The 24,522-nt window shown below is 43.6% G+C and overlaps 1 protein-coding gene across 1 annotated transcript in view; it reads left to right on the top strand.

Moving 5' to 3' along the window:
* LOC135897774 (zinc finger protein 64-like) overlaps nt 1-24,522 on the top strand; it is a 50,336-nt gene that overhangs the window by 5,130 nt on the left and 20,684 nt on the right. Inside the window, exons 3-6 of the mRNA XM_065426482.1 lie at nt 7,078-7,196; nt 13,774-13,952; nt 17,239-17,478; nt 18,726-18,798. Coding sequence (XP_065282554.1) covers nt 7,078-7,196; nt 13,774-13,952; nt 17,239-17,478; nt 18,726-18,798 — 611 coding nt within the window. The remainder of the gene's footprint in view (nt 1-7,077; nt 7,197-13,773; nt 13,953-17,238; nt 17,479-18,725; nt 18,799-24,522) is intronic.

Genomic DNA, 24,522 nt, shown 5'->3' with positions numbered 1-24,522 from the left:
CTTCACTTGTGATTTTTCTGTGTCACCCAATGCTAAGCTCCCTATGCCCTTCGATTTATCTCGAGACCTGACTGCACTTCAGATTTAAAGCTTATAGTAGAGTTACCAAATGTAAGCCTGAGAAACATTACCCCTTTATGCACACCTCATACTATATACTTCATACTTGTTATACCCCCATAGCACTGTGTTTCATTATGGCTGCATTTTTTTGCCTTTTGATATGATTACATGCTCATGTTTTTCCGTGTATCTGTTTCCTTCTTTAAACAACACTCATAAGCATAGATCGGCAAGCTCACCTATGAGTCGACTCACTCAGACTGACCTGTGAGTCTGAGTGAGCCCGGCTGAGTGAGACTGAGTCTGAGTGTGGCCCTAAGCAGAAAGTATAGTTTAATCTTTCCATCCCCGTTTCTCTTCCTCAAGTGCAGGGTAGCCAACTGGGCTCAGTCCTGGTTAACCTCGCTGCCTTTCATTTATCCTTTTCCTCTCTCTCTCATTCTTGGGAGTGAGTCTGAGTGACTTCCGTTTATTTTGCCGACCTAAAAGAAGGAACATTGCTAAAGACACTGTAACAACAGCAATGCCGATGCAGTGCACCATGTACATTGCATGGGTGCATAAAAATAGAAAAGATGAAGCACAGGGATATGCAGCCATCGTTCAAATTGTCGTCCGGCTCTGTGCTGCACCTGCAACACCCCTCCCCTACCTGCCGACCCTCCTGTACTTTGTTCTGTACTTTGTTCTGTACACGTGCCATGCGGTGTCAGTTTTACACTCGTCCTTATTGCCCGTGATATCGAGCAGAGTTGTCACTTGGCAGCCACTGGCCGAACCACAGATAGTGTGGATTGTGCCATGCATTGTCTGTTGCACTACATGTTTACATGTACGATTGTGGGCGTGGACATTTTCAAACACCATTTCTTCTTTGTTTGTAGCATAGTCATAAACGCTGGTGTGCGTTTTTTACAGTGCACAAAGGCCTTGCGCTGTCGTCTTTATGCTGTGGTAAAGTCAGTGACTGTCTGTGTCAAGCACAAAATGTATGATTGTCACACCTGACGCTCATCACAATCATACAAATTTTTTATCGCTTAGTGTTTCTAGTATATCACAAAAAGCACTTTACCTAAACAAATGAAGTGTAGCAGTGAGATGTGAATGTTCGCGCTTTAGGGATTTGTCATGATGTTTTCACTCTGCAATCTTTATAATGCCACAAAATATGAACGGGGTGACGTGAACATCACTCGCCAGTTTGAGAAAGAATCCTAAGCATGCAGTCATATCATGTTATACACTTTGTTACCATAACTGCGTTATAATAATTGCGATAATTGTGCGACTCTCGCTTGTTTGTTACGTGACCAGAGGTGTTCTTTTTATATGTGGTTCTTGTGCCACTGCGGTCAAATAATTTTGCCTTGCAATTAAATCATGGGCTTTTGTACTTTGATTTGCTGCTATAAAACAAAAGCTGAAGTATTGTATTATATGAGGATCATAGGTTGGCAAACTTACTCATGAGTCGACTTGCTCAGACTCAGATTGGCCTGTGATTCTGAGTGAGCCCGGCTAAGTAGAATGTTGGTGAATCTTAGGTCAAGTGATCCTTGAACAAAAAATAACTATTGTGAGTGAGTCTGAGGGAGTTCAATATTTTTTGATGACCTAAGTATTTGTATTCACCTACCCTCGGTATGTCACTTTCCTGTATTATGGCCAACTGGTCAGTTGTACCATTAGACACCGCGATGCCTGCTTTTTTCATTTTAATTGAAAACCTAGAGCTTCACCCTCCTATCCACAAAGTTCTACCAAAAGCTGAATATCTCCCTAACTGTCCAGTAACAAAAAATGTCATTGTGAACATTAAACTCATTGAACATTATACTGCTACACCACTACACCATCTTATTTGCTGTATGAAAGATCACGCAACTTACCTGCCTCTGGCTTCCTTTCCAGGCTCATCATTTGTATCATAAAGAGACAGTGGTGATAACAAGCAACCCTGGCAGACACCCTTCTGAATACCTACTGTTGCCTCATTACTGTTGTCTTTCCCATGAAATGCATGCTTTCAGTGTATTTTCTTCAGTAACCCCATTTTGCCTTTACCCAAGCATTCATCTCTATGGATTTTCCACATAATCTCTCTCTTTATGTTCCATGAACCACTAGATAGATAGATAGATAGATAGATAGATAGATAGATAGATAGATAGATAGATAGATAGATAGGTAGGTAGGTAGGTAGGTAGGTAGGTAGGTAGGTAGGTAGGTAGGTAGGTAGGTAGGTAGGTAGGTAGGTAGGTAGGTAGGTAGGTAGGTAGGTAGGTAGGTAGGTAGGTAGGTAGGTAGGTAGGTAGGTAGGTAGGTAGGTAGGTAGGTAGGTAGGTAGGTAGGTAGGTAGGTAGGTAGGTAGGTAGGTAGGTAGGTAGGTAGGTAGGTAGGTAGGTAGGTAGGTAGGTAGGTAGGTAGGTAGGTAGGTAGGTAGGTAGGTAGGTAGGTAGGTAGGTAGGTAGGTAGGTAGGTAGGTAGGTAGGTAGGTAGGTAGGTAGGTAGGTAGGTAGGTAGGTAGGTAGGTAGGTAGGTAGGTAGGTAGGTAGGTAGGTAGGTAGGTAGGTAGGTAGGTAGGTAGGTAGGTAGGTAGGTAGGTAGGTAGGTAGGTAGGTAGGTAGGTAGGTAGGTAGGTAGGTAGGTAGGTAGGTAGGTAGGTAGGTAGGTAGGTAGGTAGGTAGGTAGGTAGGTAGGTAGGTAGGTAGGTAGGTAGGTAGGTAGGTAGGTAGGTAGGTAGGTAGGTAGGTAGGTAGGTAGGTAGGTAGGTAGGTAGGTAGGTAGGTAGGTAGGTAGGTAGGTAGGTAGGTAGGTAGGTAGGTAGGTAGGTAGGTAGGTAGGTAGGTAGGTAGGTAGGTAGGTAGGTAGGTAGGTAGGTAGGTAGGTAGGTAGGTAGGTAGGTAGGTAGGTAGGTAGGTAGGTAGGTAGGTAGGTAGGTAGGTAGGTAGGTAGGTAGGTAGGTAGGTAGGTAGGTAGGTAGGTAGGTAGGTAGGTAGGTAGGTAGGTAGGTAGGTAGGTAGGTAGGTAGGTAGGTAGGTAGGTAGGTAGGTAGGTAGGTAGGTAGGTAGGTAGGTAGGTAGGTAGGTAGGTAGGTAGGTAGGTAGGTAGGTAGGTAGGTAGGTAGGTAGGTAGGTAGGTAGGTAGGTAGGTAGGTAGGTAGGTAGGTAGGTAGGTAGGTAGGTAGGTAGGTAGGTAGGTAGGTAGGTAGGTAGGTAGGTAGGTAGGTAGGTAGGTAGGTAGGTAGGTAGGTAGGTAGGTAGGTAGGTAGGTAGGTAGGTAGGTAGGTAGGTAGGTAGGTAGGTAGGTAGGTAGGTAGGTAGGTAGGTAGGTAGGTAGGTAGGTAGGTAGGTAGGTAGGTAGGTAGGTAGGTAGGTAGGTAGGTAGGTAGGTAGGTAGGTAGGTAGGTAGGTAGGTAGGTAGGTAGGTAGGTAGGTAGGTAGGTAGGTAGGTAGGTAGGTAGGTAGGTAGGTAGGTAGGTAGGTAGGTAGGTAGGTAGGTAGGTAGGTAGGTAGGTAGGTAGGTAGGTAGGTAGGTAGGTAGGTAGGTAGGTAGGTAGGTAGGTAGGTAGGTAGGTAGGTAGGTAGGTAGGTAGGTAGGTAGGTAGGTAGGTAGGTAGGTAGGTAGGTAGGTAGGTAGGTAGGTAGGTAGGTAGGTAGGTAGGTAGGTAGGTAGGTAGGTAGGTAGGTAGGTAGGTAGGTAGGTAGGTAGGTAGGTAGGTAGGTAGGTAGGTAGGTAGGTAGGTAGGTAGGTAGGTAGGTAGGTAGGTAGGTAGGTAGGTAGGTAGGTAGGTAGGTAGGTAGGTAGGTAGGTAGGTAGGTAGGTAGGTAGGTAGGTAGGTAGGTAGGTAGGTAGGTAGGTAGGTAGGTAGGTAGGTAGGTAGGTAGGTAGGTAGGTAGGTAGGTAGGTAGGTAGGTAGGTAGGTAGGTAGGTAGGTAGGTAGGTAGGTAGGTAGGTAGGTAGGTAGGTAGGTAGGTAGGTAGGTAGGTAGGTAGGTAGGTAGGTAGGTAGGTAGGTAGGTAGGTAGGTAGGTAGGTAGGTAGGTAGGTAGGTAGGTAGGTAGGTAGGTAGGTAGGTAGGTAGGTAGGTAGGTAGGTAGGTAGGTAGGTAGGTAGGTAGGTAGGTAGGTAGGTAGGTAGGTAGGTAGGTAGGTAGGTAGGTAGGTAGGTAGGTAGGTAGGTAGGTAGGTAGGTAGGTAGGTAGGTAGGTAGGTAGGTAGGTAGGTAGGTTGCAAAGGAAAGACAGGAAGGTTAACCAGAGATTATCTCCGGTTGGCTACCCTGTACTGGGGGAGGGGAAAGGGGATGCAATAGGTGAAAAAGAAAGAAGGATAAAAAATAAGGGAAAAAAAAACCTAAGCACACACACGCACGTACACACGAACTATTTCTGTGGGCACTGTCACGCAACCCGCAAAGGCATTTCTAGTCTTACGCGGTGTCACCGTACAGTCCTGCGCCACACAGTGTACTGTCACAATTTGTCATAAAGTCCCGTGTCTTTCAAGTATCGCAGCAGCGCCTTCATAGCGGATCGCGCTGATGTTCGCGTAGGCCAGGTTCCAAGGATCTTGTTTTCTGTCATTGGGCGCTTGTCCAGTTTGTCTAAGGTGGCTGAGAGGACAGTTCTTTGTGGGTTAAAACGAGAGCACTGACAAAGAAAATGCTCAATCGTTTCGTTGCACCCGCAGAAGTCACACAGTGGGCTGTTGGCCATTCTGATAAGGAAAGAGTAGGCATTTGAAAATGCTACTCCAAGCCATAGACGGATAAGAAGGGTGCAGTCACGTCGTGGAAGCTCAGGCGGAATATGGAGCTGTAAATTAGGGTCCAGAGTATGGAGGCGTGCACTTGTGAAATCGGATGAATTCCACTGGGCTAATGTCAGGTCACGCGCAAGTGCGGCAAGTTTTTTCGCTGCGTCGGCTCTCGAAAGAGGAATGGCAACGCAGTTGACGCCGTCATGGGCAGATCGGGCAGCTGCGTCTGCTCGATCATTGCCATGTATGCCACAGTGACTAGGCAACCACTAATATATTATATCGTGTCCTTCGTCAACTAGTCGATGGTGGACTTCTCTGATCTCTGTGGCGAGCTGCTCATGTGATCCATGGCGCAGTGCTGAGAGTGCACTCTGTGGGCTGCCTTGGAATCACAGAAGATTGACCATGCGTGGGATGGTTCCTCCTTAATAAAATGAAGAGCCGCACGCAGGGCTACCAGTTCAGCAGCTGTCGTTGATGATACATGTGACGTCTTTAGCTGTATCTTGACGGATCTTCTTGGTATCACCACAGCGGCAGCTGCACTTGCAGATGTGACTGAACCGTCAATGTAAACGTGTACGCGGCCACTGTGCACCTCATGTAAAAGTTCTAACGTGGCCTGCTTAAGGGCAAACGATGGCATGTTGGCTTTCTTCATGATTCCTGGGATGGTGAAGCGTATGTCAGGTCTGTGCAGGCACCTTAAAGGTAAGGATGGTCTTGCTGCAGGCATGTAGTTCGATGGCAATGAGGTACGATTGGCATCAATTAAACGACTGAAAGTTGTGTGTGGCCTTTCTGTGGGTAGAGCGGCAAGATAGTGAGAAGGTAATCGGGCAACGTGCCGAATATGCGCCCTGAGAGCGTCGGTTGCCAAGTACGTTGATATTGGGTGATCTCGTGCTATGACAATCGTTGCCGCTGTAGACGCACACCTCGGAAGACCGAGACACGTCCTTAGGGCTTGAGCTTATAGTCCCTGGAGTACACGCAGGTTTGTTTTGCAGGTGTTCCCAATCACAGGGAGGCTGTATCTTGCGAAACCGAGGAACAAGGCATTATACAGCTGCAGCATTGACCGCACCGAAGTGCCCAATGACTTTCCGCCGAGAAATTTGAGGAGATGTATTATTGTCAATAATCTCTTCTTCAGGTATGAAACATGCGGGCTCCATGATAGGTCTCGGTCAATAATTACCCCTAAAAAGTGGTGTTTCCGTGCATTTGCTACTGCTTGCCCATTGACCTTTACACTGTAACGCTGCATTTCCTTCCGAGTTAATGTAACAAGGCAGCATTTCTCTGAAGACAGCTCTAAGTTCTGTTTTCGCAAGTACAGAGATGTTATCGAAGCTGCCTTTTGTAGCCGTGCTCGTACCTGCAGTCATGTTACGGCAGACGCCCAAATGCAGATATCGTCGGCATATATTGATACCTGAACTGTGTTGGGCAAGCATCGGACTAGGCCAACGAGCACTAGGTTGAATAGCGTCGGGCTCAACACTCCGCCTTGCGGTACTCCACGGCACGTTTGGTGTTGAGTCGTGGCGCCATCCTCGGTCATCTCGGAGAAATGCCTGTCGGTCATGAACCACTAATACACAGAAAGGCTACATATAAATAATGGCTTGTTCACATCCTTGGCTATTTCTGTATACTGTGGTATTACAAACATGTTATTGCTTTTGCTGCTGGTTGAAGCCGAACCCGCAGCATCTGCATGAGGCATTCAGTGCTGTACCAACTAAGGTTACAGCAGCAGCTGTCCCTCTTGTCACTTTCCTAGATATTTATGTTCATGTATGTTTAACCTAACCCTGAAAGTGTTATCCAACACCACTCGCAGCCTTGGTGGTGGATGTGGAAAATCCATTAAACCACAGGCATCATGTAGTATATCTTAACAGCAGGCTTCAGGCCACTGAACCCCTCCCTGTGTGATACTTCAAGGCATTGAGGCTGCCAGAGTCAAAACCCTCACTGTGCAGTGAACGAGAAGAATCCGAAAATCAGTGGTAATGTCATATGGGTGTCTATTAAACTACATTAGCCCCTGATTGTCATTAACGTGTTCATTACCAAATTTTACCTCTTCGAAAACAATTAGCCCAACTACTGTTCCTAATTTGAATTGAAGGGTCCTTTTAACATAAAGATCCTATTCTCAATTCCTCATACGTATTCTGGTAAGCTTTATGTTGAAAACAGGAATGATTCACTTACTCTCTTACACGATATTATTTCAGGACACCCAGCAAAACCAGCCATGTGGCTCGCAGCCCTGCCAACAAGAAAGTAGCAGAGAACCAGCTGAGGTGGCACTGGAGCTTCATGCTGCGGCAGCTCATACACCAAGTAATTTGAGGTAATGCCCGAGTGATCATGCACTGTGACAGTGTAGTCCACAAGCAATAAGGAGGACTTGCCTTGAGAAGAGGCTTTGTAAGCCAGAAAAGACACAAAAACAAAAGACGGGTGGCGGCGATGCCGTTTTGAAGTTCCCACACCAGCTCGTCGTGGCATCATGGATTTTGATGAAGACTGTTCGGGCCTAGGTAACTGTCTATCAATAAATTAGGACTGCATTGCATTCTAGGTGAGCCGAAAACAAAACTTGGCAAATTTCAAGAACTTTTACTGAGACACAGCCAAATTGCGAAAAGGTACTTTGAAATCCATGACGTCACATTGACATACCAGTGCTGGGATGTTGGTGTGAAATTTAATAAATGTTACTGAACCATCTTTCCTTCTAATAATCATTTTAGTACCGTGAAATTGAATAAAATATAGTTTTATGAGAATATTTCATCAGCCTAAACTGATTGCTTCGCTTTAGTGTCTCTTTAATGTTCGATAACTTGTGTGGTTTTCAGCAGCGAATCTGGCAGCATGTTGTTTTTAGTGGAAACTTGCCATTGCCAAAGTTGCAGGCCGCGATGAATCACAGATTTTATTCCTAGTTCTTATGAGGAAATGATTATGTGAACTAAAGTGAATGTAAACTAAATTTTTTTTCTTTCTGTGTGCTTTCGTGGAAGCATTACACCTGCTCTAATGGCTGCTCCAAAACACTGAAGGTCATTCCCACCACTATATTTGCTTAAGCTAAAGAGTGCTTTTCAAGGCATGGAAACTTGGCGGATTCCATGAGAGATCAAACGTGCATGTCCGCTTCAGATTTTTATTTCGTCTGTTTTTTTTTTCTGTGTGTGTGCGTGTGTGTGTGTGTGCGCGCGCTATGTAGACATACTCAAACTGCACGGAACTGAAAATTTCCTTCTCAAAAAGCATTCCCTGCACCAAACAATTATTTGAAGGTGGCGATGCGGGTGTCCTGCTACTGCTTATTGCAATATTTTTCAACTTCACTGCTGAATTCAGTGCAAACTGAAAAAGTTGTGTCAGAAGCCTTTCCTGCTCGTTTTTGTGTGCTTAAATGTAAATAACTTCCATGCGTTTTTTTTATGCCGTGCACAAAAGAAAAAAAAATATTTAAAATTCTTAACACGGCCCAAATAGAGAAAAGTTCTGTTACTTGATCCACATTTGTACGTTTTCCATTTGACACAGAAACTTGACAAGAGTGTCAAGTATAGAATCTTTCCTTTGCAACGTTCCTGCAAAAGATTGTGTTCCTACAAAAATACAACATAAGAAAATATATAGTTAAATAAGCAAGCTTTTCCAAAGAAGCTCAATGTCAAAAAATAAAATTAAAGGAAATACTCTGGTCTCAATTTAAAAAAAAGTTTTAGATATAAGTCAGCTTATGTCAAGCAAAACTTGGGTGCGATATGTTCTTCATTTGCTTTATTCACAAAACATAACGCACCAAAGTGGCCGATGTTGAGCTTGCTGGCTTTAGTGCCCCTGAGGACTCATTCCAGTTTGTGAACGTGTGCTTGCTATTTAAAAAAAAATGTGACAGTTGCCACACATAATAGTTAGTTTACCTGTTTTTTATTATGGTGAGAACAGTGAACATGTTTTCTACTTTCTAAAGAGAACAAGCTCGGCACTATTTGTGGTGCTCAAACAAATTTATTACATGCCATTTGCCGTTATTACTGGAAGTGCCCCTGAAACGGTTTGGCCAAATTTTGTAGATGCGTAGGATACAGCTAAAGTTAATCATTCGGACCACAATTTGTGTGAAGCGTCTCATATAAACTGTAAACTAATCGAGAAAATAAAGTCTATCGGAATTGAACACAACGTTGTAGAATGGATAGCAGCCTATCTGTCAAACCGAACTCAATGTGTTACCATAAATAATTAGGACTCGGGCCAACTCGAAGTTTATTCAGGGGTACCACAGGGGCCATTATTATTTCTCATATACGTTATCGACATCGCTGATTGTGCAGAAAATGGAGTAAAATTGCGGCTATTCGCCAATGACTTGGTAATTTATACAAGCATGCAAGAAATTGAGGACCAGCTTAGACTAAATACTACACTAAGCAATATAGCCTGCTAATGTGACATGTGGGGAATGGAAATTATTCGTAAGAAAACAGTATATGACCATAACTCATAGAAAGTCGATCCTTAGGTTCAATTATACATTAATGGGCAACAATTTAATACAAACTGACACAGTAAAATATTTAGGCATAACCTTTACAAGTGCGTTAAAATGGAATACCCACATTGATAATACATGTATGAAGGCCTTCCGAACACTTGGTTTCTTGCGAAGGAAATTAACTGCAGCACCATCCTATGTGAAACTAACAGCATATAAAACTTTAGTAAGGCCAATTCTTGAGTATGGTAGCGTAGTGTGGAACCTGCACCAGAAAGGTCTCTCACAGAAATTAGAAAGTATTCAAAATAAAGCGTTGCGACTTATATATACCAAAAGTATTCTCGACATGAAAGCGTAAGTGCTCTTAGAAGCCAGGCAGCATTGCCTACCCTTGTTGGCGTCGTGTGGCTGTCACGAAATTTCTTTTTATGCTATGTAATGACAACATTAATATAGATAAGCGAGATTACATGCAGCCACCACACTGACACTCCAATGGAACCTGTCATAATAAACACATCAGGCAGTAACCGACACAGTGCGGCACGTTTAGATATTCATATTTCCCATGGGCAATCAAAATCTGTAATTCGTTGCCAAAGGAAATTGTAGAATCAGATTCTGTGGATGGCTTTGTCGCAAAATTGGAGCCATATTTTGGTTGTTCATGAAAGTATTTGAGTGCGTAGTTCAAAGGTAATGTGTTGGCTGAGTGATTGGACACTAGTGCACGCGTGATTGCATACTGCCTTATGATTTCAAATGTAAATATTGCAATGTGCTGAATAGTGGTGTTTTATAGATCCACGATAACTACAAGGATGTTATACGTACGACTAATATTTTGAGCACCTTTTGTTATTCCTTGATTCATGAGAAACAAAGAAAGTGTCTTGTGTTGAATACCAGTGCAGTATGGCAGGTTACATTTTCTTTTTGTTGCTTTCTATATTTTTTCTTTTTTTCCCTGTTTTTCCCATGCTCATGTGGATTTTGACAATCCACTTCCTGTTTGGGCCTGTGCAAAGGCCTACAGTATTGTTAAATAAATAAATAAATAAATATTAAGAGAGCTATGGACAATTACAAGTTACCCTCTTCCATAATGTCATTCATTCCCTGTATATATTGAATTAAAGAAACTACAATGGCAGCATGTCATTCAAATTATTTATATGGCGACATACATGTCATGACATGTCATTCGTGTTATGTATGCATGCATGTCAAGACCCCCCTCCCCCCATACCTATCCTGATATATTTCCAGTTGAAGAAACGACCACGACAGATTCACAACATAGGAGGCTGGATAGATACGCTCGAAGCACCTGAAGTTTGTAAACAATGCTTCGTATTAAAAAGGCTGTAAACAAAAAGTATGCCGAAATTATTAACAGAAATTTGGTTCTAACTGAAAGAAAGTAGATATTGGAGAGCAAAACAGGACAGAAAAAGAAAGGCACAGTTACGCACGAAAGGCGAAGCACCGGTTGCGATAGCAAATTAGTAGACAGCCATAATAAGTAAGGATAGCAGTTTTATTGGCCGCATAAACTTGTAAACACTCGCTTACTAACTAAATTAACGAGCATGGTGTCAGCATGCACACGCAAACTTGGATGCACCACACTCGATAACTGCAGACACTCGCTGTCAAAACGCTGGCATGAGGAAGCACGGCAGCGGCAGCAGTGAGCGAAGGGACCTTCGTGCTGTCTATCACTTCAATGTAAACTGAGTGGTGAGAATACAGCACATGGAAAGCTATGAGCTGTCAGCCTACATAGACTCTGCCCCCAAAGCAGATCACTTTCAAGATAAAGCCCACACAGTCACACCATACGCAGTTGCTGCTGAGGTACAACCTCCCCCCCACCTCCCCTCCCTCTGGTTCCTTGTGCGCAACAGAAGACGGTGTGCTTTATCCCCGCTTTCCTCATTTGTGACGCAAGATTGACCTGAAATCGTCGGCTCACCCTTGCATGCTTTCACTCGTACATACAGCGTGCAGCGACAGTGTTATCACTATTGTACTTTATATGGGATATCACGCCGACAGCAATGGCAAAAGTGTGCCTGGAGTGTCCATATATTTCCTATCACCATAAATTGTTTATGCTTAGCGATTTTCTTTGGCAGTTGAGTGATTTTGACATTCCATCGCACAAGTCCAGCATACATTTAGCACAGATTGCATGCATGAATAGATAGGGCAAGGTATATTTGCATCTGATAAGGCACAAATTGATTGCCTCAGTATCATGACTACATGAAATTAAGGTTTCTTCCTGTTGCAACTAAGTGAAGACTTATTGATATTGTTACAAAAGGAGGATGGTGCTGATACCTGCATATGTGAATGAGGCTGAGGAGTGATAAACTGCCTTGTCAATGAGAATAGTATGCTTCAGAAATTAAAGTCCCCTCAGCTCTGTGCCAAGCATTCCTGCCTCATTTGGTAGAAGCGTTGGGATTATGGAAACCATGGACGAACAGATGCCCTGCTAAAGTGAGTTTTTGGGAGATCCATTTGAAGATTTTGGTCCTAAGTGGAGAAAACAAAAACAAAGGAAAAACTTGTGAGGGAATTAAAGGCTCTTTTTGGTCATCTATGTGATCAGCCTATTGAAGAAAATGGCTGTCATGGAGAACGCCAGAAATAACAACAAAGTAGTCTGGTCAAGAATGTTTCCTGAGATGGAAGCATGCCCCAAAACAAACTGCAAGCAACACCATCACCGACAATGGACAAGGCTGAGAAAGAGCTCCTTGACGAAAGGAAACATATGCGTGGCCAGTAATAAGAAAAGTGCACTAATTTCATCAAGCATCAATGAACAAAATGGGCATGACGTCTTGACTCCTATTGCTTGATACTGCCTGAACCCCATATTGGTTTGCAAGAGCACCTCAAGAGAAAGGAAGATGATGAAGGAAATGTGGGATGAAAATGGTGATAGAGTGCAGATGAAATCTCCATGAAACTGGCATAACTTGTGTGTGGTGGCAATATTTTCCATCTTTGTTTCATTTTTTGTACACTAATATAATTGCTAAGTGTCCTCCATACAAATGTTTCCCAGTGTACTTGGCAGTGCTTCTGATCATTTTTTGGTACATTCACTCTGTTTCACACAAGAAAAAAAAATAGACCTTAGCACGTAACGCTGTGTAGAGGTATCACAAATTGTCTAGCCCACTCACGTTGAACCCTTATATTCTGAATTATTGCATTTATCTGACAGAGAAAAGATCCCCTTGAAACTTCCATGTACTAAAAGTACAGGAGCATTGCTAGGGTTGCAATGTGGGCTTGTTGGTAATGCGTCTTCAAGGGGTGTACGTTAGCACAATTAAAAGACGGGACAAAAGAAGACACACAGGTACACACAGAGCAAAATGGTGAAGACCTGTGTGTCTTCTTTTGTCCCGTCTTTTAATTGCGCTACCATACGCCCCTTGAAGGAGCATTGCACACTTGTTTTGAGCTGCATACAACAGCATATTTGACACATTGAGTAGTGTGAAGGGCTGTGCAAAAGTGCACTTCCTTCGGCAGTTCAGTCATGCTGCCACTGCCCGAATTGGCCTTGACCATTTCTCGCATGTGAGGACATGCTTGAGTTATCCTTCAGAGTAAGTCTGTGAGATCGTTTAAGCCTGTGTTGCAATTGGATTGCTTTCAGCTGCAGCTTGGACCCATATAGCTGTGACATCTTGGAGTTCTTTAGTCATTGAGTCTCTTACAATACTAAATAGAGAGAAATCTGGCCACCACAGCCTGTGCCGTGACATCGTGGGAATGACAGGATATGGGTGGTTCAGCTTGTCTTGCACATAGCTTGGCCTAAAACATGTCCATGGCTGTGCAAATAAAGCGATTGTCGAGTGAAATCTTTGTAAAAGTCTTGGTTCTCCCATAAGATATCTTGCATTAATGTTTGCTAACATATGGTACAAGTTGTGGGGCTCAAAAGGCCTTCCTGTGCCCCATCCCCTCCTTTCATGTAATGATGGCATCAAGCTTGATCTCCGAGAACTGTTGCCCTGGTGGGTACATGGCAAACATGGCTAGCACGCTATAGCTACTTTCCCCAAAACCGTGCTCTGTCTCCCAGAGTTGTCTCACAAGCAAGCACAAGTCTGAGGCACACCTTGATTGTCCTTCCCGTGATCATCTTCTGGGTGCACTCTCCCCCTAAATTTGGAACTGCTGAGCACTTCCTATTTGGCCTGATGCTACACAGGCCCACTAAAATTATTTTTAAAATTTTTAGTTCTCCTACTGTGTGCCAAATGATGTTGAAGTTGCAGTGAGTGGGGTAAAGGTTAAACAGACATAATTATGTGGTAGTTGAGGGAATTATGGGACACCTCTATGCTAGCCCTGTGCTTTCTGGATACAGGTCTGCTGAGGAAGCCAACCCTGCTGTCGTTCCACAGGCTGCCACACTGTCCAGAGATGCTCCTTGGACACTACAAGCCACGATGCACAGCGCTTGTATTGCCAGCACTGCTACATCTGATAGTAATGCTACTGTAGCTGCTGTGGGCATGCCTGTTTCTGGCCAGGCAACAAGTTGTGGTAAGACTTTCGATTCTGATAGTGTCATTTCATGCAACTTGGTGTCTGTACAACCTCAAAACAAGAAACAACCACATGAAGCCAACAGACAATGAATCCAAGAAAATATTAGGGAAAAGCAATCATTTTCTTAAATTGAAGAGCAAAATTGATTATAAATGAGGGCCAAATTTGCAGTAAGCATCATAATTTCAATAAATAAGAAGGGAACTTTAAATGTAAGAAAAGACAACTTGCTGCTGGTAGAGCCAAACCCGCTATGTGACACGTGTGTTGTTCTACCAATTGAGCTACGGCGGTGGCTGTTCCCATGTCCACTTTCTTGTTGTTTGTCTGTTGGCTTCATGTAGTTGTTACTAAGGGTCGAGCACCTCAGTCTCCCTTATTCTTCTTGCTCACTAAAACAAAGTTGCGTATTATGGCTGTTCCACAATATTGTACTAGCTGGGAGTGGCAACATGTGATAGATGGGAATTTGCAAGTTACCTGAATTTAATACTAATAAATGAATATTCTTGTAAGTGCTCTACAGCAGGCAGTTTGTACTACTGAAAACAAGTAGCACCACCATGCCTGCACGCCTGTGCAGCAAGTAAAGCTGAAACCAAGCTTGCAGCAGTTGTACTCAGTAAGCAGCACTGGCTGAGAGCTGCTGAACATCGTGTTTACTGAGCGTTGTGTGTCTAGTTAGAGGGATAATGTGCACAATCATTGACTGCAATAGCTGTGATCAGTGCTGAAGACATTTAACTTATCAGGACATTTTAAGTTCTTCATTCTTTCCTGCATCATGGCTGCCTATTTATGAGACTGTTTTCTGTACACAGGTGTTTTCTGTACACCAGGGGTATCATTAGATCCAGAATGTGTAACAAAATTAGGTAGCAGAGAAAAAATTTAGAGAATAGGCTCATTACTGTGGTTGTGCAGAGTCACATAAGCGGTTTTTGTGGGTACTTTAGGGGCTTCGTGGAAAAATCCAAGGACATCCAAGCACTTCTTATGAGTTGTGAATGTGAAAGCAGTAACATCCAATTGAACGCCACTGAACGGTCTTTTGAGTTATGAACTCCCCACGGACAAGCAAGCGAGTGCATTGTGAGATGCTTGGCGCATTTAGGATTTGCCCTTGCTGGGGTGCAGTTAGAACGCAGGCAAGAGCTTGTGTGGACAAGGAACGCGCGGATAACACAAGTAACCAGAGAACAGCGTCTGCACGCAGCATCGCAATGCTGTATCTGCTCCATCAAGGCGTTCTGGTGACATTGTGTTGCGGTGACGCCCTCTCCCCTCATGCAACACTTGGCGCACCACTGCAGCAGCAGGTGTTCCAATTCGACCACTCTGCCCCGATGAGGCACGTTTGTGACCTGGCATCACATCCAGTGGGAATTTACTTGCCGTCTCACTGCTACAAACAGCGCCAGCTTTTTCACTTAAATAGGTCATTTGATGCTTTCACATCAAATGAAGTTTGCATCACTACGCCACCAGGCCTTCTAGCCATTAATTTTGGTACAGCTAGAATAACAGAACTAAATCTTGTGTTAGCAAATGCAGTTAAACCTCAATATAATGAAGTCAGTAAAATTGGCAGTTTACTTCATTATATTGAAATTCGGCCTTTTATGCAAATAAATGCAGTCGCCGACGGATTTTTTTTGCACAGGAAGGACTGCAAAATTTTTTTGTTATCCGGCACTTGGAAAAAAAGAATTTCAATGAAACAAAAAGTCACATTGTTGACTTTGATAATCGGTGTACAAAGCTGCTGTTTCATGTCATACTGATGATATCTTCACATTGGCAGTACGAAGCAAATCCTGCGAAGCTTTTGCTCCCCTCCGATGCTGCTACTGATCGTGTCTCCAAAGTGAAACGGCGCTATCAGGAAGGGTGCAAGCAGAGGGAAGGGAATGCTTTGTCTGCCTCTCACTTCAATGCATCTCCAAAACTCAAGATTACACAACCTTCATCACCAAACTTGCGGGAGCACAGCGCAAAGAAGCCAAGGCCATATTGGCTCACCCTGACTTCGCACCCACCTCAGATTACCACCAAGATAGAGCACGGGGGCCGCGTATGCACTCAGCCACAATGACAGCCATGTCACCAAGCTAGAAGAGAAGCATGCTCGCCTGCCTCCCACTCCCTATCTTACCGCACACTTGATCATGCTAACGTATGCTACCCTCCACGTGGGAAGGCTATGCATATAAAGCCACTAGCCTTTTCAGCTCACACTCACATGCTTTTCCTTTGCACCCACAGCATGCAGCGTGCAAGGTGGTATATGGTATTATTGGATGCGGACATTATACGGAGCATGACGGCGAGAGGGTCTTGCTGCTACACTTTAACAGCCACTCTCTGTCAAACGTTGCACAATTTGAGAGATGCAGTCACAAGCAGCCACATGCAATTCAACCGTTCGACCATCTGCATCCGTGGTAGTTTCCATTTATTGCCTTGGTATCCCTTTGCAGCGGCAGTGAAATTTCGTTATATTGAAATCATATACTATAAACACACTCTGTTATATTGAAGTTCAAAATACATGATGTTCTATGGATGAATAAAAAGTTAAATACTTTATTATATCCATAATTTCGTTATATTGAGGTTCGACTGTAGTACAGATGTCCCATTGTTTCTATTGAGGTGAAATAATTTATTTGGCTGGTGAACTTGTCTATGACCATTGTTGCAAATGAATAAATATTTGAACAGTGGCAACGAAAAAAGATTTGCACAAATGTGCAGCGACTCGAGTGGCAAAATTTTGATACGCAATGTTGCCAACCAGAAACGGGCAGATAGCGCAGGTGCTGTGGTCTTCCCATGTTTGCAGCTTGGGGCCGGTTGACAGTTGTCTACAACAATGTTCGAGTAATTGTGCTTCTATATCGGGACCTTTCCATCTGATGTTCGTGTACTGGCCAGCCTCCATACTTCCTAAGCTGCAACTGTCAACTGAACTACCCTTGAGAGCGAGCAATGGGAACGGCTTGGTAGTCTTACTAGCAGTATGTCTTCAGCTGCAGTGCTGCGTATTGTAATTTTTCTGCTGCGATCACTGATCACTTGTGCTAATCTTTTTCTTTTGCCACTGTACAGTGCATACTATTGCACTGGAGTTGGTGGCACCACCAATCCATAGTTGTTTTTTCATGAGCATGCATCCTAAAAATTTTCATTAGCTTATAGCAGCTCCTGTATGTTCTCTTATTGCACCTACAGGAGGGATGTTCTCTTTGAACAATAAATCTGATGAACTTTTCTGCAGGTACGCTGAGACAGCGGGGACCAGAGCAGCCTTCTGTCGAACATGCCATCTTGAGATGCAGCCAGCCAGGGTGTAGCTTTACTTGCCGATATAGAAAGGATCTGCGAAGGCACAGCCGTATCCATACAGGAGAAAAGCCTTACAAGTGTCCCGAGTGCTCAAAAGAGTTCAGCCGGTCAGACAAAATGGCCAATCATCGGCGAAGGCATTCAGGGGAAAAACCGTTCAGCTGCAGTCAGTGTAAGTTACCTTACTTTTTCTTAAGGGTGGACATGGGTCTTAGAACCTGACAACCATTGCCTTGCGAGCGTAAAGAATGCAGTAGCAAACAAACCTAGTGCCTGCTGCAATGATTAAAAACGAATGCTCCCTGTACAATAAGAACTTGCCAGTTTTCACATTTGCAAAGCTACTGCTTTCCAGCATAGCATGGGCATCAGTATTTTTAGTATTGATGCCATTAAATCTCCACAATGATTCTTAGGCAGGATCTGACTTTAAAAGTTGGGAACTAGGAGTGAGATGCATAGCTTATATATTTAAGAGTTTCTTACTCTCAGTAATTATGCTAAAAATTGCATATTATTACTTTCATTTGTGTTCATTACGGTGCTTCTTTGAAGTTTCACACAAGAATTCTCAAAAACTGTCTGAGCAATTATAGCTGCTTTGCATCTATTCAAAACACCAGTGATCGGGCTACAATTTTATTTAGCATGGTATACGGACCACTGCATCTTGAAATAACACATTAAAGCATAGAAACATCGAAAATGAGCACATTTGTAGCTGTACCGAATGAGTTAATTTGGAGGTATAGTTGGCTGCATAATGGTTATATGCTGGGTAGCTCAATGGTTATGGCACTATACAGCTGTGAACTAGGCACAGTGCTTGATTCTTAGCCATAGTGGTTGCATTCTGCCTGCTCTTGCCTTTTGGTAGGTGTGGGCTTTTCCCTCATTGTTATTTAATTTTATTTCAATGCAGAATATCTTGGATTGAGTCGGAACGTACAAATTCTCATGTATGGTGCTGGGCGCTCACTAAATAACTGGAAGTGGTCAAAATGGATCTGGAGCTCTTCACTACAGCATCTCTCGTAGACCACACTGCAGCTTTGGGTCATTAAACGATGGCCGCTTTAATTATTTACTCATTTCATTTGATAGTTCAACATTCAGGTAATGCTGAATGAACAGGCTTCTTCTGTAATTTAATGTAAATGGTTGGAGCACAAGTGTTTTAATTGTCAAAGGCTTGTTGTTAATCTCCCTTCACAAAATGAAGCATGCTTTATTTTGCATGTAGGTTGTACCAAAATACCTTGTTAGGACAGCATAGTTTTGATGCAGGCCATCATACACCTTCTGCTTAAACCAGTGAGTTGGTTGAAGTGCTACACTTGTCTCTTTTTCCCATGTTGCAGTTCTTTTTCTATTAATTTTTGAAAAATCCAATGCAGAAATCTCTTGTGATACATGCAGGTGATTATGCTGCTGCGGACAGGTGGGCATTGAAGATGCATCAGCGAGTGCATATTGACGACAAACCGTATAGGTCAGTCCATTGGCATGTATTTTAACTGCATAGACTGTGGTGGCCCTACACTACTCAAAGGAGTACTAACCATCCCAAGCTTGAGCTTAGCGAACCACAGTGCCATGTAAGCTGTTGCCATGCGAGTACTGGTGTGCTGCTGTATGCGCGTGCTCAGCCTCCAATAGGCACCGATTGTTGCACTACAAGAAGCACAGTAGTGTCCAAGTTAATAAAGGGCTGGTTCATTTGCGCTTAGCCTCTGGTGACATCTGACACTGTGCAAATTCCCCAGTCCTGGGTGTCATGTGAAGCAAAGGTTCCCACACCAAGGGCAAATAACACAGAAGAGGCACAGCTAGTATATTGCTACGGAAGGAGAGCGCCCCTGGCGCTGCACAACAGAACAGAAAAGGAAGAATGCTCCCCGTGGCTGGGCTGTGTATTCTCGCAGTGACCAAAGGGTTTGTTTGCAAGAATACGGGGCAATCTCTGTCAGTACTAGCAACAAGTGTGGCCTCTTTGGAGTATAGGACCATGCACAAGCACTGGGCACCACCCTTCAACTTAGAGTTTGGAAAGGAGCAATGTAGGGTAAGGACTCACCATAGGTAGAAGGCACTGTAGACAAGCTCATGTCCAAGCAATTCCTAAAGGGGCTGTTTGATAAAAAAAGCATGTATGCGCCTTTCGCTGTCCTGGGAATTTCTCTTCGGTGTGGGCACACTTGGCGCAGCTAGAAGAGTCAGCACAGAGACCACTGTGAACCAGTCATGCGCGACCAGAACAGTTGAGGGCTCAGTTCTCACCAAAAACCATTCAGTGGAAACTGTTCACAATGTGGAGCAACATTTTAAGCCCAGCCCAGTCGTCACCCCATCCCACCACAGGTGGGGAACGGAGAGGAGCAGGGGCCGAAGGAAAGGGGAACATTTGTGAGAAAGTGATGGGGCACGCCCTAATCTTCACCGGACCAAACTCTTAGGGTGGAAAATTTACGAAGTAACCAAAAAAACTGCACTATGAAGGCATTATTCTAGAGGCAACAAAATAATTGCCATATCTAGTACCTTATTTGCACAAATCTAATTCACACATTTCCCAAAAATGCGTCCGAAAATTGCCTGCACATTACAATTGCAAACGAAACCAAAACTGCATTTGCAACATAGGTAATAGTGTATGTACCATCATAGCCGTCAGACATAGTGTCATTACAATCCTGAGATGGTGGCAGAGCATGTTTTCTTCAAGGTTGCTGTAGGACGAGAGCTTCTTTTTCGTATTTGCCTGAGCGTCATGCATATGCACAAGTTGCAGAGGTACGTCTGGCAACTTTTGCTGGAGACCGCGAGATCTGGGGACTTTTGCTGGGGACTCTTTCTTCTAATGTGCATTTGCCTAGGTACTAAAGAGGACGGCCCACTTTGCTTAATCCCGTGCACAGTGATCCTGTGTAAGTGTAGCTTAAAGTTCCATCCAAACGGGACCATAACGGGTGATACAGAGTTTGTAATGGCAAAGCAGCAGTTTGCTGTCAATGAGTGGCCCATGTCACTGTGGCACACATAGCATAAGGTTTGCCACTTCGTCTTCAGCACTCTGCCAGTACCACACTTATCGGCACCAGGAGGAATGCGTGCCACATGGCTCTGCGCATGCACTACCCAGCCATTAACAAGAACTTACGTATAACCTGAAAATTAATATTTTACAATGAAACGAATTCATAGCAACAACGTGTAATTATACATTGGCCTGGAGCCACTAGAACAGCATCTACCCCCCCCTCGTGTGCGATTTGCTTCCCTTGGCAGAAACTCACCGTGTCAGGCCTGGGGGGGAATCATATATAAAGAACAACTACTGCAGAAGTCGAAGGGGGAAATGATATAGTGATGCAAATAAAAAAAAATCTGGAATGCCTATTCAACACGCAATTCGAACTATAGACATGGGGCCCCAATCATGAGAGCAGCGTTGTGACCACTAGCACACGAAATACACTGAGAGAGCATGTTTATTCCTGAGTATTTATACGCTGCAACGCAGCTCAACTTGGCTAGGAACAAACGGAGCAAAGCACGTCCTCCTCCATGGTACTGTAGTACCTAGGGAAAGGCAGATTCAGAGAAGCGAAAGCCCCTAGATGTCTCTTGCAACTCACACATGTGCACGACGCTCGAGAGAATACAAAAAAGATGCTCTCCAGTCTCATTGCTATGAATTCATATTGTGCTTGATTACGATCACTTTCCAAGATACTATCACTTTCGTAATATTTCGTGCAACTCTACATTGGATGTGTCGTCGTATATGGCCACTAGTGTTTCTGACGTTGTGCTGAGCTCGCGATCTGCACAGGGTGCCAGGCATGCTCACAGCTGCGCATTTTGATAAGTCTTATGCCCATTCACAGAAAATCTTGTGTAAGTGATAGCAGCATATCTATTTTCTTGGTGTCTGTGGTTTATGAAGTGCAAATGGCGGCAATGACACGTCGCTTTCATTGTGAAAGCTCATCTGTGAGAATTCTGGAAGTCTCATTTTTTTCTGATTATGAACGTGGAAACATACTATATTCTTACATAAATTGGGTGCTTATTACATTCAGGTACTTGTTACATTATGGAGCTCTTTTATTTTTTTACTTAAGCCCGCTAAAATTGGGTGCGCTTTAGAGTAATGCAAATTTTGAATTTCTTAATGTCAAAGAGAGTAATACAATTCACTTAAGGCACTCTGTTAAGCTGAATTTTCTGACAAGCTGAACACTTTGGAGGTGAACTGAACTAAACTGAGCCTTCTTGGTTCCCTATAGAGACAATGCAAACAAAAATCTGGTTAACACTACCCACTTAACTTGTGTACATTGGTTAATGTAAACTCTGGCAGGATTGTACCAGCTATCATTCCACCACAATAAGTGCTTTATTGATTTACATTACTGCGATGTATCATGTAAGAAAAGACACTGGTACTATGGATAATGCAGTAACAAAAAATAAAGAAGCAAACAGCACACTTTTGCAAGATTGCATGCGTAGATGCGTTTGCAGCTTCGCTGGAGCCATACCGAATTGCAGGTGTTCCCGCATGACACTTGTGATGAGGTAAAATCAGCGCTGTAACCATGTGGAAACCGTTTATTCAGGCACGAAAGGGTCACGAGCGTCTTTTGCAAACATTGTGCTGACGTCTTCCTTTGTGAAAGGTGCCATAAACCATGACCGAGCAGTTTACTGTCACATGCTGTACAAGATTTTGTAGGGGTATGCGAATATGCAAAAATTTTGAACGCTATTGAACATTATATTTTTAATATTCGTATTCAATTTGAAAACTATTTATTTGAAAATTTCCGAATATTCGGTAGGTTGCGAATATTCGAGGCAAATCGAATATATTGCTGGTTATGCTGGAGCAAACACAGTTCTTAACGTTTGCTTCTATCATATCTAAGAGCATGCATGATTTTTTGCCAAGTTTGACATTTCGTGCTGCTGCCGACATTCCTCCTGTAAAGCACGCTCAGCCATGGGATGTCTAAGCTGTGCAGAAAAGTCAGCCTCTCTGTAGCAAGGGGCATGGGTTTGCGGTTAGTGAGGGTGCACTCAGAGCGCAACAAAAGTGGATGGGGCAACTGCGCAAGAGAATCCAGTTGAAAAAGGAATGTTCTTTCCGGGATTATAGGTCCAATGGGCTGATTCTGAGCAGCGATGCCCATCCATGCGACCTTACTATGAAAATATGCCAGCTCCTCGCCACATGCCCATGTGGCGCTTCCATGCGGCGTTTCACGCGTTTGTTGCAACATTTATATGTTGTCTACTTCCTTGTTATACTACTGCTTTTTTCAAGTGAAGCTTGTATTGGCTCACAAGTTTTGGTGGTGTTGTGGTCACACAAAAAAAGAACAATTGCTCCCAGAGCAGAGCAGCTGCAGGAAAGGGCGGTTTGATGAGTTGACAGCTACGCTGGAGCGTGAGTCATTAGCAAGGATTCCAGCTGCATAGGCGCTCATGCCATGCGCACATCCAATGAGGGCTGTGTCACTTCTGTCCGGGGAGGGAAAGGGCAGGAAAGGGCTTCACGCGTGCTGTACCAGCTTTGTTTCCGTTCGGGTCAGTCTTGGAAAACGTATGGGACGCCCATGCGTTGTGCGTTCCTCCAAGGAACAGGCAGCTTTCAACGAGCGGCGGCGTAAGCTCGCCCGTGAAAGGGCTCGCCTTCAGCACACCAATCCAGCCGTTAGAGCCACCCGAGCCAAGGCAATGCGACAGCAACAAAAAGAAGATTCTGAGCTGAGGGAGCGGGAGGCTGAAGCAGTCCGGCACCGTTACCGTTGGGTTACTTAACCATGACAAAGGTCAGGTGCAAGCAAGACAAGCTTCGCTTACCCCCATGCCCCGGTAGGAAAAGGGTTGGTCATTTTTGCAAGAGCGGTAATAATTTAAAGCATTTGTTGTCGCAATTAATCGGGTGCTCACTGTTGTGTCACAATGTATTTTTTAACATTGTTCATTTTGTATGATGTAATTGTTTGACTGTTTTACCCCAGTGCTTGTTGTATGAACTCTCTGATGCCCCTCCTGCAAGAACCCACACTTTGGGCCTGCAGTATAGTTTTAAAAAAATATATATTTCAGGATAGAGCAATGGCCGATCCGCCGCCGCATTATACTCCCAAACGAAACCCGGTACTTGTAGTACAGATCTCGCAAGCGATGAGTATTCCGCAGTGGGCATTACTACAAGATCTGCGTGCATCGCGGCATGCTAAAAGGCACTCTTCTAAACTAGTATGTATGCATTACACCTGCTTACTTGGAGTTAAAATCACAAAATTTTTTTCATGCAATCAAAGGTGCCTTCGCACTTCTTCCTGTAGTATACCTCGCATCATCTTGGTGGTTACACTATATTCTTGCGAATACAGTACATTGACAACAGTGAGTCAGTCACATGTGTCACACTGAAGGAAAACAACAGAAAGGTCTTGCTGCATAAGCTGTGCTGCAGAAGTCCTGCTTGCATGTTGCACAAGACATACAAAAAAGAAAGGACAATGTTCTTGCAGTTCTTTTCTAAGCAATGGTCACAGCAAACAGCAAAGCACCACTTCGTTTTGGTTGGGCGTGAGCACAGCTTTTGCCTTGTTCATTTGTTACTTTTGCAGTGCCACCACCAATCCTGAGCCTATTGCTTGACAGCAAATGTGATGAGTGGCATCTGCCACAGTATCTAATGCCTTTGATTTTGTTCTTTTTTTTAATTCTTTATTCATACATTTCCCCGCTTAGCCCCAAGACCTTATGGGCACTTGGTGCTGTATAATAAGGCACAGGTTGGTGAGAACAGACAGCTAATGGAAAATACTCAATTTTGGAAGTTAACATGCTTGAAATAAACAACCTTTCAGTATGATGGCTTACTAGTTAATTACCATTGACAATGTAATTGCAAAGTTCCAATATGTTAAAATCACCAAACTTGCTAATGAATGCACATATATCTATAGTCGATATTTGATTTGATATTTGAAGCTAAGTATTCATATTTGATTTGTATTCAAAAATTTTAATATTCACACACTCCTAAGATCTTGTAATATAACTTTTTTATTGCAGTGCTTCTAAATGTTTTCTCGCAAAGTGCCTGTTGTCGTGTGCCTTTCCTGGCTTACTGTTTATCTATTTACTACTATTTCTCTGTTATGCAAAATAGTATTTTGGATACATCCTT

Source organism: Dermacentor albipictus, chromosome 1 (assembly GCF_038994185.2).
Source record: "Dermacentor albipictus isolate Rhodes 1998 colony chromosome 1, USDA_Dalb.pri_finalv2, whole genome shotgun sequence".
Lineage (NCBI taxonomy): Eukaryota > Metazoa > Arthropoda > Arachnida > Ixodida > Ixodidae > Dermacentor > Dermacentor albipictus.
Note: the sequence above shows the minus strand (reverse complement) of the source record. Positions and strands in the feature narration are given on the sequence as shown.